The 11,634-nt window shown below is 44.3% G+C and overlaps 1 protein-coding gene across 3 annotated transcripts in view; it reads left to right on the plus strand.

The window, feature by feature from the left end:
- Positions 1 to 7,558: 7,558 nt before the first annotated feature.
- Pex19 (peroxisomal biogenesis factor 19) overlaps positions 7,559 to 11,634 on the plus strand; it is a 6,525-nt gene continuing 2,449 nt past the window's right edge. Inside the window, exons 1-5 of one of the 3 annotated variants that reach the window (XM_013030579.1) lie at positions 7,559 to 7,641; positions 9,230 to 9,339; positions 9,738 to 9,903; positions 10,485 to 10,570; positions 10,772 to 10,933. In XM_013030579.1, coding sequence (XP_012886033.1) covers positions 7,572 to 7,641; positions 9,230 to 9,339; positions 9,738 to 9,903; positions 10,485 to 10,570; positions 10,772 to 10,933 — 594 coding nt within the window. In that variant the 5' untranslated portion in view covers positions 7,559 to 7,571. Of the gene's footprint in view, positions 7,682 to 9,229; positions 9,340 to 9,737; positions 9,904 to 10,484; positions 10,571 to 10,771; positions 10,934 to 11,634 lie in introns of all 3 variants that reach the window. The other 2 variants (XM_013030581.1, XM_013030580.1) reach the window with 2 other exon arrangements.

Genomic DNA, 11,634 nt, shown 5'->3' on the forward strand with positions numbered 1-11,634 from the left:
TTTTTTTCTTTTTGCTTATGTGGTGCTGAGGAATCGAACCCAGGGCCTCAGGCATGCAAGGCAAGTGCTCTACCACTGAGCCACCTTCCCAGCCCTGTAATTATTTTTATAGCCAGGTGCCAGTGGATAAACACCTGTACTAGGAAGGCTGATAAAAACAAAAACATAGGAAGGCTGAAAACAGGAGGCTCATAATTTTTTTTTTGCGGGGGGGTGTCCAGTCATGGGGCCTGAACTCTGGGCCTGAGCACTGTCCCTCAGCTCTTCAGCTTAAAGCTAGCGCTCTACCACTGGAGCCACAGCGCCACTTCTGTCTTTTTTCTTTTTGCTTATGTGGTGCTGAGGAATCGAACCCAGGGCCTCAGGCATGCAAGGCAAGCGCTCTACCACTGAGCCACCTTCCTAGCCCCTGAGGCTCATAATTTGAGGCCAGCCAGAGCAGAAAAGTTAGCGACCCCGTCTCATTAACTTTTCAACTCACATAGCTGGTCCCAGTACTACATGCCTGTCCTGGTATTGTGGGAAGCTGAGTTAAGGAAGATTGGCTCAATGTCATCCATAGCCAGATAAGTCTAAAAGACTCCATTGCAAGAATGAGGAAGTTAGGCTGGTGGTATATACTATACCACCTAGATAGTGGTCTTCCCAACTATAATGGAAAGCCTGAAATAGATAAATTGCCTTCTAGTTGAGTACCTGGGTAGGAATCAAGGCCCTTTCTCAAAAACAAGGGCAAAAAAGGGAGTTGTGTTTATCAGTAGAATGCCTGCCTAGCAAGCATATGGTCCTGAGTTCAAACTTCAGTACTGCCAAAAACAAAACAAAAAGACTAAAGTTAATACCCGCTCTTGGGAGGGACAGATCTAAGCTGCTGTGAGAATGTTAGAAAACATCTCCCCATTCCATTTTTTACTGCAGCCTGCCTTCTGTTGCTGATTACAACCAATATTTATTGAGCACCTACCATGTATCTATATATTTTACATCTAATACATTTGTATAAGATTAGTATACAGCCAGACACCAGTGGCTCATGCCTATAATCCTAGCTACTCAGGAGGCTGAGATCTGAGGCTCACAGTTCAAAGCCAGCCTGGGCAGGAAAGTCTGTGAGACTCTTATCTCCAGTAAATCACCGGAAAACCAGAAGTGGCTCTGTGTTTCAAGTGGTAGAGCGCTAGCCTTGAGCTGACAGGCTGAGGATAGCAACCAGGCTGAGTTTAAGCCCCACTACTGATTTAAAAAAAAAAAAGATTAGTATACAGTGCATTATCCACTTGGTCATGTTGGCATTAAGGCATATAGTTTGCTTAGACTGGGTAGAGTGATATACTGAGTCTGATTTAAAATATGTACAATTTTTACAGCTTAAATTCATGTCTTTCAAAGGAGGAGGCAACAATGCTTGATAAGAAATGTACTCATTACCTTGCTCATGTAACTGTAACCCCTCTGTACAGTATTTTCACAATAAATAACATTTAAAAAAATAAATTCATGTTTTAATAATATATTCATACAGTTAAAAATTAGTAAATGAAGCCGGGCGCTGGTGGCTTACCTTGTAATCCTAGCTACTCAGGAGGCTGAGATCTGAGGATCGAGGTTCAAAGCCAGCCTGGGCAGGAGAGACCGTGAAACTCCTATCTCCAATAAACCACCAGAAAACCGGAAGTGGCACTGTAGCTCAAGTGGTAGAGTGCTGGCCTTGAGCTGAAGAGCTGAGGGACAGTGCCCAGGCCCAGAGTTCAAGCCCCATGACCAACAAAAAAAAAAAAATAGTAAATGATAAAAGTTATCCCATGACAAGTCTTCATTCCTTTGTGAGTCACCCATTTCCTATCACCTGCCCCCAAAACCACTGATAGTAGCTTCCTTATAGTCGTCTTCTTTTTTTTTTTCTTACAAGCTCCAAGACAAATGGAGCTTGAACTAAGGCCTAAGCACTGTCCTTGAGCTTCTTTTGCTCAGCGTTAGCACTCTACCACTTGAGCTACAGCTCCACTTCCGCCTTTTTCTGCATATGTGGTCTTAGGAATGGAACCCAGGGCTTCATACATGCTAGGCAAGCACTCTACCACTAAGCCACATTCCAAGCCCCTTATATAGTTTTCTTTAAAAAAAAAAAAAAAAAGGGGCAGGGGTGGGGGGGGAACCTGGGAGGTTGGCTCAGTGGTAGAGTGCTTGCCTCACATGCATGAGGCCCTGGATTCAATTCTTCAGCCCCACATAAGCAGAAAAAAGCCAGAAGTGGTTCTGTGGCTCTAGTGGTAGAGTGTTAGCCTTGAGCTGAAGAGCTGAGGGACAGCGCCCAGGCCCAGAATTCAGCTCCCACGACAGACAAAAAAAAAGTATGGGCTGGGAATGTGGCTTAGGCTTAGTGGTAGAGTGCTTGTCTAGCATGCATGAAGTCCTGGGTTTGATTCCTTAGTACCACATACACAGAAGAAGCCAGAAGTGGCGCTGTGGCTCAAGTGGTAGAGTGCTAGCCTTGAACAAAAGAAGCTCAAGGACAGTGTCCAGGCTGAGTTCAAGCCCCAAGACTAAGGGAGAAAAAAAATGATAGCCAACCTTGAGCGAAAATCTAGCAAGATTTCCTGAGTTCAAGCCCACCTTAGTATATTAGGCAGCCTCATTTTTCACCTCCATTTTTTTTGGGGGGGGTCCGGCTGTGGGACCTGAACTCTGGGCCTGGGCACTATCCCTCAGCTCTTCAGCTCAAGGCTAGCGCACTACCACTTGAGCCACAGCGCCACTTCGGCTCTTTTCTTTTTGCTTATGTGGTGCTGAAGAATCGAACCCAGGGCCTCAGGCATGCAAGGCAAGCGCTCTACCACTGAGCCACCTTCCCAGCTCACCTCCATATTTTATGGCTTATTTTGAGTTATGAAATTGCCTCCTGATGCATAGGTATTTTCAGTCTTTTGTAATTGTTAACATTGCTTCAATAAATAACTTGAACATTACATTGTATGGGTTGGAGCAGTATGTCTGAGGATAAACTAAAAGTGCAATGCTTGTTTCAAAGAGCAAAGGTCTTCACAGGATACATAGATTTAAGAGTTGTTTTTTGCCCCCTTTTTAAAAGTTAGTGTATAGTAATTGTACACTGGGTTCATTGTGTTGCTTCTTTAAATACTGCATATAACATGCTTTGATAAAAATCATCCCCTCTGTTTCTTATTCCCTTCCTCTTTTATTGAACAAGTTTTAATGGGCTTCATTATTGTTTTCAAAAATGCACATGAAATATTTTGATCAGGATCTGCTTTCTTAAACACCATCCCCAAGATAAACCTGCATTCTTAAAACTTTGCATACAACATTGATAACATTCTCAAGTTATAAATGTTCTTCCTATAAACAAAGGCAAGTTAGTTTTGAAGAAACAAAATTATAAGCTTATAAGTTTATTTTTCAAAATTAAGTTTGCATACATCCTGAACTCAGGGTATTAAAAAGAATGGCAAGCTCTGCCTCTTGAGACTTGGAAAACAAGTTAGATATATATGATTTAATTGTGAATACCAGGCAAGAGTCTGAAGTTGCTCAACAAACTGAAAATACAAGTCCTTAAGAATGATATGGAAAATGCTGTAAATTTTTCCCACAACACTGTTCATTCTTCATTAGAAGGGCAGAAAGAACAAAATGATGTGATGTTAGGAGAATCAGTTTTTTTTTAAATCAATTTTAAGAGATTTTAAAGTAAATCTGGAGGCTTGGCTCAAGTGGCAGGGCATGGCCTGAGTTCAAACCCTGATAGGAAGAGTAGAGGAAGGAAAGAGTAGTGGAGGGAGGGAAAGAGGAGGGAGGCAGAGAGTTGTTTCTGAACCCACCTTAATCATCTTAATTGCCATCTAGTATTTTCCCTACTGATATGCTTTATTGCTACATTAAAACTAATAAAAGTCCCCATTGGTACTTTTATATATATATACACACACACACACACAGCCCTATTAGAGATATACTTGTAAGCAGTTTGGAGTTGATTGCAATTAAGCCTGAAATAAACTATTCTACAGGAGTTAGAAAGGTAGCTGGGTGCTGGTGGCTCCCGCCTATAATCCTAGCTACTCAGGATGCTGAGATCTGAGGATTGTGGTTCAAAGTCAGCCTCTGCAGGAAAGGCCATGAGACTCTTATCTCCAATAAACCACTCAGAAAACCGGAAGTGGCTCTGTGGCTCAAGTGTTAAGAGTGCTTGCCTTGAGCTGAAGAGCTTAAGGACAGCGCCTAGGCCCAGAGTTCAAGCCCCATCACAGACCAAAAAAAAGAGAGGTTAGTCAAAGAAGGATATAGATTATAGAAGGTCAACATTAAGGAAGGCCTTAGAAAGTAATCTGGTGACTGACTTGGGGCTGAAACTTACATTTATAACTTGCACAGTTCTGAATGCATTCTCCCCAAACTACTTGTGCTTGGGAAAAAACAACAGTGGCTTGCCCAGGCATGGTGCCACACACCTATGATCCCAGCACTCAGGAGGCTGAGGCAAGAAGATTGCCAGCTTCAGACCACTCTTAGTACATAGTGAAACCCTATCAAAATGGAAAACAGTAGATTCTGCACAAAGTTACAAGTCTGCCATGAGAAGGAAAGAACCTGATCTGGTACTTGATATAGTACTCAAATGTGTTTAGGAGGAGAAAAGTGAAGTGACTTAAAACATGATTTTTTTCCCCATGTAGATGTAATTTGTTCCCTTTAAACTTTATAGAACTTCATCTTCAATTCTTTTAAGTATTTTATGTCCTTACTGTGTATATATTCTACCTCTAGTCAACCTCTTAGCTCCTCTACAGGGTCTAGTCCTGATTTATTTCTGTGCTCTACTGTGCACAAGATTTTAAATAAGTAGGTGCTAAGTGCTAAAAACAGATTTGTATCTGAAACAGTTGCCACATTCTGATTATCTTAAAGACCAGTTCCAAAGGAGAGAAGAATTGTTTACCCGAGCCTTCCTCAACTTCATCAGAGTTCAGGTTCTGTGTGGAGAAAAATCTGGAAGGCATGGGGCTGGGAAGTTGGCTCAGTGGTAGAGTGCTTGCCTTGCATGCCTGAGGCCCTGGGTTTGATTTCTTAGCACCACATAAGCAAAAAGAAAAAAAGCCGAAAGTGGAGCTGTGGCTTAAGTGGTAGAGTGCTAGCCTTGAGCTGAAGAGCTGAAGGACAGCGCCCAGGCCCAGAGTTCAGGCCCCACAACCCCACCCAAAAAAAAAATCTGGAAGGCAGATGATTGCATTTGAATTGCTCTTTGCTCAGTTCAAAGTCCCAAAGTCATGTTTCCTGTTTAAATTCTAAGTTCCCAAACATTTAACAGGAAGATCTGATGGAAAATAGGAATAGGAGTTTTCCACTATATTTGCAGAGAAATGTATCCGATCAGGGTCTGGGAGAGAAAAGAGTAGCCAATGAATGCTTTTTAAAAACAAATTAAAAAAAAAACTGGTCCTGTGGCTTGAACTCTTGAGCTATTTTGATGAAAGCTAGCCATAGCTCCACTTCTTACTGTTTTTGCTTAATTGAAGATGAGTCTGTCAGACTTTCTTGCAGGAGCTGGCTTGCTTTGAACTGTGATCCTCGTATGACAGCCTCCTAAGTAGTTACAATTACAAACATGAGCCAGAAGCACCCAGCCAAATTCTGAAGTTTTAAGCACTCACTTTGAAAGTTGAGATACAACAATAAAGACAACAAATTATTCACAACGCCTAAAGTTTGCAGGGGTGGAGGTGAAGTCAGACAATAAACAAGATAAACCTGATACGGTGTATCAGGTAATGTTCAATATTAGAAACAGAAGCACTGAAGGGACAGATAAGGATTTCTGTTTCATTTGTTTTTTTTTTTTTGCCGGTCATGGGGCCTGAACTCTGGGCCTGAGCGCTGTCCCTCAGCTCTTCAGCTCAAGGCTAGCACTCTACCACTGGAGCCACAGCGTCACTTCCAGCTTTTTCTGTTTATGTGGTGCTGAGGAATTGAACCCAGGGCCTCATGCTTGCAAGACATGCACTCTACCGCTGAGCTACCTTCCCAGCCCCAGGATTTCTGTTTCATTTGTTTTTGTTTATTTTTTGGGTCCGGTCATGGGGCCTGAACTCTGGGCCTGGGCACTGTCCCTCAGCTCTTCAGCTCAAGGCTAGCGCTCTACCACTTGAGCCACAGCACCACTTCCGGCTTTTTTCTTTTTGCTTATGTGGTGCTGAGGAATCGAACCCAGGGCCTCAGGCATGCAAGGCAAGCGTTCTACCACTGAGCCACCTTCCCAGTCCTCTGTTTCATTTGTTTTTGTTTTTGGTCGGTCATGGGGCCTGAACTCTGGGCCTGGGCGCTGTCCCTCAGCTCTTCAGCTCAAGGCTAGCACTTGAGTGTCAGCCCCACTTCCGGCTTTTTCTGCTTATGTGGTGCTGAGGAATCGAACCGAGGGCTTCATGCATGCAAGGCAAGCACTCTACCACTGAGCCACCTTCCCAGCCCCTCTTATTTTATTTAGCGAGGCCAAAGTAAGCATTTCAGAGAAGATGACATATAAGAGGAAAAACAATGATGTAGACCATAATTACCTTCTGTGTTTTGTAATCCCGGATTCTAGTTATTTGTTGATAGTCTGTCCCAATTTGGCATAAGTGGAACACAGCCTAATAATGAAGAACTTCTTTAGGTAATGTGGAAAGAGTTCAGGCCAATAGGAAACCAGGCAGAAGATAGCAATATCCTCTCTGTTTTTGTTGTTTTTAAATTTTCCTTTGTGTTGTTTGAACGAAGGTGCCTGGGCACTGTCTCTGAGCTCTTTTGCTCAAAGCTAGTGCTCTACCACTTGAGCCACAGCTCCATTTCTAGTTTTTGGTAGTAAATTGAAGAGTACCATGGACTTTTCTGAACAGGCTGGCTTTGAGCTGCGATCCTCAGATCTCAACCTCCTGAGTAGTAAGGATTACAGGTGTCAGCCACTAGCACCTGGCTCACTGTTTTGATTTATTTATTATTTATTATTTTTTTGAGGTCACAGGGCTTGAACTCAGGGCCTGGGCACTGTCCCTAATCTCTTTTTGCTCAAGATTTGCACTCTACCGCTTTGAGCCATTGCTCCATTTTCAGTTTTCGGGTGGTTAATTAGACATAAGGGTCTCACGGACTTTCCTGCTCGCGGTTGGCTTTAAACTGTGAAGCTCAGATCTCAGCCTCCTGAGTAGCTTAGTATTACAGGTAGTGAGCCACAAGTGGCACCCAGCTTTAGCTCAATGTTTTGATTTGTGTTCTGAGGTAGATCTCTACGTATCTCAAGTTAAACACTTGGAACAGTTCTCCTATCTCAGCCTCCGGAGAACTGCGATTACAGGCGTGAATCACGCCTAATCTGGCTATATTTCACCAATTGGAAGATTCCAGCCCCAGTGGTAAATAAACTACAGTCACAAAAATCCCCACAGGTTCCGGTCCCTTTAAAAATGGCGGCTCAGCAAGGCCCAGCGATCCCATTGGCTGCACGGGGCGGGGGCGGGAGGGGGGCGGGCACGCGGCGTCGCCGGTAGTCATGCCTCCTACGGCAAGTGGGAGGCGGCAAGATGGCGGCTGCTGAAGAAGGCCTTGGTGTCGGGGTTGAAGCGGACCGGGAACTGGAAGAGCTTCTGGAAAGTAAGAGCTGGTAATGGGAAAAGGTCCGAAGAGAACGAGGGTGAGGACTCATTCAGGTGGTAAAGTGAACCTGAAATATTTGGGGTCGGGGCGGGAAGGCTAGTCGTAGCGGAGCGGTCTGGCCCGGACCCCAGGGACAGCTCGGGGTCACCCTGGCCCCTCCGCAGCGGGAGCTGGAGAGTGCACCTGGACCTTTGGCCCGTTCTGACCCCTGTTCTCCCTGCAGAAAGGGAAACCGTAACTCGTGCCGAGGTGTCTTACGATCCTGCCCCAAACTTCCCTTGCTTTAGATTAGTAAATTATTGAAATGAACTTTTCTTGGGCTAGTTAGCAACATCTGATGACTGCGAACCACATAGCCCCCATCACGGGATGCCCTGTGCCTTGTCAAATCTTCCTTCACACGGGTCTTCCTTAACATTTCTTTTTTTTTTTTTTTCCTCCCGGGCCATTACAGTTCTGTCATGTCAGTAGCTTAAACAGCCTTCTTTTCCACTATTTTGAGAAACTAAGGGTGGAGCCGTCCTAAAGTGAGGACAGTTCATCCTCTTGAAAGATGGTGGATGTTCTTTTTATTCTTAGCCTACTCCTCCACTCTTTCCTGACCAGAATGAGGCCCATGTCCTTTCCCTAGGCTTGGCAGACAGAATGTGGTAGTGACAACACAGGCTTTCAGGACAGAGGTGAAAGTTTTTTTGTTTTTTTTTTTTTTTTTATCTCTTGCACAGTCACAGAGATGTGGGCAGGCCAAAAAAAAAAAGAGCAGAAATCGTGAGGAGTGCCAAATGACTCTGAATTAGCAGTGAGTTATCTGCAGAGATTAGGCCAGTTGGAATTTTAGGAGCTTGCTGAAGGAGAAAGAGATTTTAGTATAAGATAGTTAAATTCCATGGAATGTATTATGGAGTGCCTCAGTTTCCACTAGTACCAGGACCAGTGGGTACCACCAGCTGGGTGGGATAGCTTGTGTTTTCTTTCCAAGATTTATTCCTGTTAAGGCTTCTGAGTGAGTTCTGGGGGTTAAGGACATCTATGTTCACTCTTCTTTTTGGATGTTTGTACAAAATTTGTAGGGAACTAGTAGGTGTATGTGTATGTGCCTAGACTAGGGCTTGAACTCAGGGTCTCTCACTCTTCCTTAGCCTTTTTTCCACTCAAGGTTGGCCACAGCTTCACTTCTAGCTTTTTGCTGGTTATTAGAGGCAAGAGTTTTTTGGATTTGTCTGCTCGGCTAGCTCCTGAGATCCTCACAGCTTCCTGAGTAGCTAAGATTATGGGCATAAGCCACTAGCCACCCATGGCCAGCCTCTGCAGAACTTCTTTTGCCTCTTCTCCCAACTCTAAGATGAAAATGTGTTCTACCTTAAGTGACTTATTACCATTTGATCACAATAGATTTTGTAATCCTAAGGAAGATAGGAGACTTACTGATCAGTAGGCTGGGAGGAAGAGTCACCAAAAAAAGGAGGAAATTGAAGGAAGTTAGCACTTTGAAAAAATATTTTTCCTAATATTTTCTCCAGAAATCACCCAGCCTTGCATCCTCATCCATCCCCAACACACATACCATTATCTCTTGTCTCTGAAGGTGCTCTTGATGATTTCGATAAAGCCAAACCCTCCCCAGCACCCCCTCCTACCACCACGGCCCCCGATGCTTCAGGGCCCCAGAAGAGATCGCCAGGAGACACTGCCAAAGTATAAATCCCAACCCCTGAAGGGTGAGGGAGGGGATGGGCGTGATCCAGGCCCCTGTGGGCCGGAGGGAGGGCAGGGAGGGTGCCTTGGCCTCACATTGCTGAGTGCTATTACAGGCTTCAGTCCTCATGAAACAAGGACTTAAGGTTGTGTGGAGGGATCTCAAGGAAGTTCCTTGAGAAAACAGAAGACTTAAATGTTGGGTTAATATGCCACCTTATATTCTTTCTTCAATGGCCAAATGCTCTTCTTGCTGTCCTCATGAGTAAATAGAATGTTCCATGGAGGGAGGGTAAGAGGGAGGTGCTGCATTTCCCAAAGATACTGCTTGGGCTTCTATAGAGACCAAGTATAGCACAATGCTGTAAGAGTGCATTTTGGCCACTCCTTCTCTGCAGGATGCCCTCTTTGCCTCCCAAGAGAAGTTTTTCCAGGAATTATTCGACAGTGAGCTGGCTTCCCAAGCCACTGCAGAGTTTGAGAAGGCAATGAAGGAGTTGGCTGAGGAAGAGCCCCACCTGGTGGAACAATTCCAGAAGCTCTCAGAGGCTGCTGGGAGAGTGGGTGAGGAGATCCCAAATAAAGGGAAATATCTAGACAGGCCTCTTAAGGGTTTGTTGCTTGAAAATTAGTATTCTCTGTAAAGTTGGTAGCAGTCCTGTAGTCATAAACATGGGATGAGGCAAGGTAATGGGAGAAGGTCTGGGAACTTTGTTTAATGAAAGGGGGAAGTTAAGAACTAACACAATCCATGTAGATTTATGATATGACTGTGATGTGAAATCACCCTAGATAATTCAAAGATCTGAAGTGATCGAAATTTACCGGTGAATACTTTATGTCCAAGCCTATAACCAGATTAATTTAGATAAGCAAACACAATTCAAGACCTAAATAATCCTAGTTCTTTTTCTTTTCTTTTCTTTCTTTCTTTTTTGCCAGTCCTGGTGCTTGAACTGGACCTGAGCACTGTCCTTGAGCTTCTTTTGCTCAAAGCTAGCATTCTAACTACTTGAGCCACAGAGCTACTTCCAGCTTTCTCTGTACTGAGAAATTGAACCCAGGGCCTTATGCATGGTAGGCAAGCACTCTACCACTAAGCCACCTTTCCAGCCCATAATCTTAGTTCTTTTGATCTCTTCTAGGTAGTGATGCAACCTCCCAACAAGAATTCACTTCTTGCCTAAAGGAGACATTAAGTGGACTAGCCAAAAATGCCACTGACCTTCAGGTAAGGAGTAGGGGTAGGGCACAATAAGCAGCCCACTCCCAGATACTTCATCAACAGTTTCAAAAGATAGATGCTTCTCACATATGTTTCTGCCTCAGTATTTTGTTACAGGCAAGTTTAGATGGTTCTTTCTCATCTCACAGGGTAGTAAGCATCCCAGAAAGTTTTTATGCCTGTTCACATATCTCTTGTGTTATCTAGAACTCAGGCATGTCAGAAGAAGAGCTGACCAAAGCCATGGAGGGGCTGGGCATGGATGAAGGGGATGGAGATGGGAACATCCTCCCCATCATGCAGAGCATCATGCAAAACCTACTCTCCAGGGATGTGCTATATCCATCACTGAAGGAGATCACAGAGAAGGTCTGTGAATTTGTACTGTTGCCTTTTCTCTTCACACTCCAATATACCAACCTAAATGAGCTACTTTGCTCAGAGTGTCAGAGTACCTTGAGTGTACAAGTTTCCTCCTTTCTTTATTTGTTGGGAGTGGGGGCAATTGTGTCTTGGAAAGAAAAAAGGTACCACAATTGAGAAGGTATGGGGTAGAAGGGGAAATGGTTCAGTTCTAGTTTTCTGTAAACTGGGTCAAACCTCTAGGGTTGTCTTATCAGCCCCATGTATTTCATTTCTCCAATAAGGATTCACTGGGATTCACTACCTGTACGTTAGTCAATTAAAGAGTAGTTTACCTGATTCCTGCCACCATTGTACTTTTACAGGAGAGATAAAATATAAGAATAGAAGCTTTGGGCTGGGAAGGTTGCTCAGTGGTAGAGCGCTTGCTTTGCATGCCTGAGGCTCTGGGTTCAGTTCCTCAGCACCACATAAGCAAAAGAAAAAAGCCGGAAGTGGTGCTGTGGCTCAAGTGGTAGAGCGCTAGCCTTGTGAAGAGCTGAGGGACAGTGCCCAGGACCAGAGTTCAGGCCCCATGACTGGACCCCACCCCCACCCCCCCAAAAAAGAAGCTTTTCAGGGCTGGGAAGGTGGCTCAGTGGTAGAGCGCTTGCCTTGCATGCGTAAGGCCCTAGGTTCGATTCCTCAGCACCACATAAGCAGAAAAA

The sequence above is a fragment of the Dipodomys ordii genome, unplaced genomic scaffold, assembly GCF_000151885.1.
Source record: "Dipodomys ordii isolate 6190 unplaced genomic scaffold, Dord_2.0 Scaffold131, whole genome shotgun sequence".
Lineage (NCBI taxonomy): Eukaryota > Metazoa > Chordata > Mammalia > Rodentia > Heteromyidae > Dipodomys > Dipodomys ordii.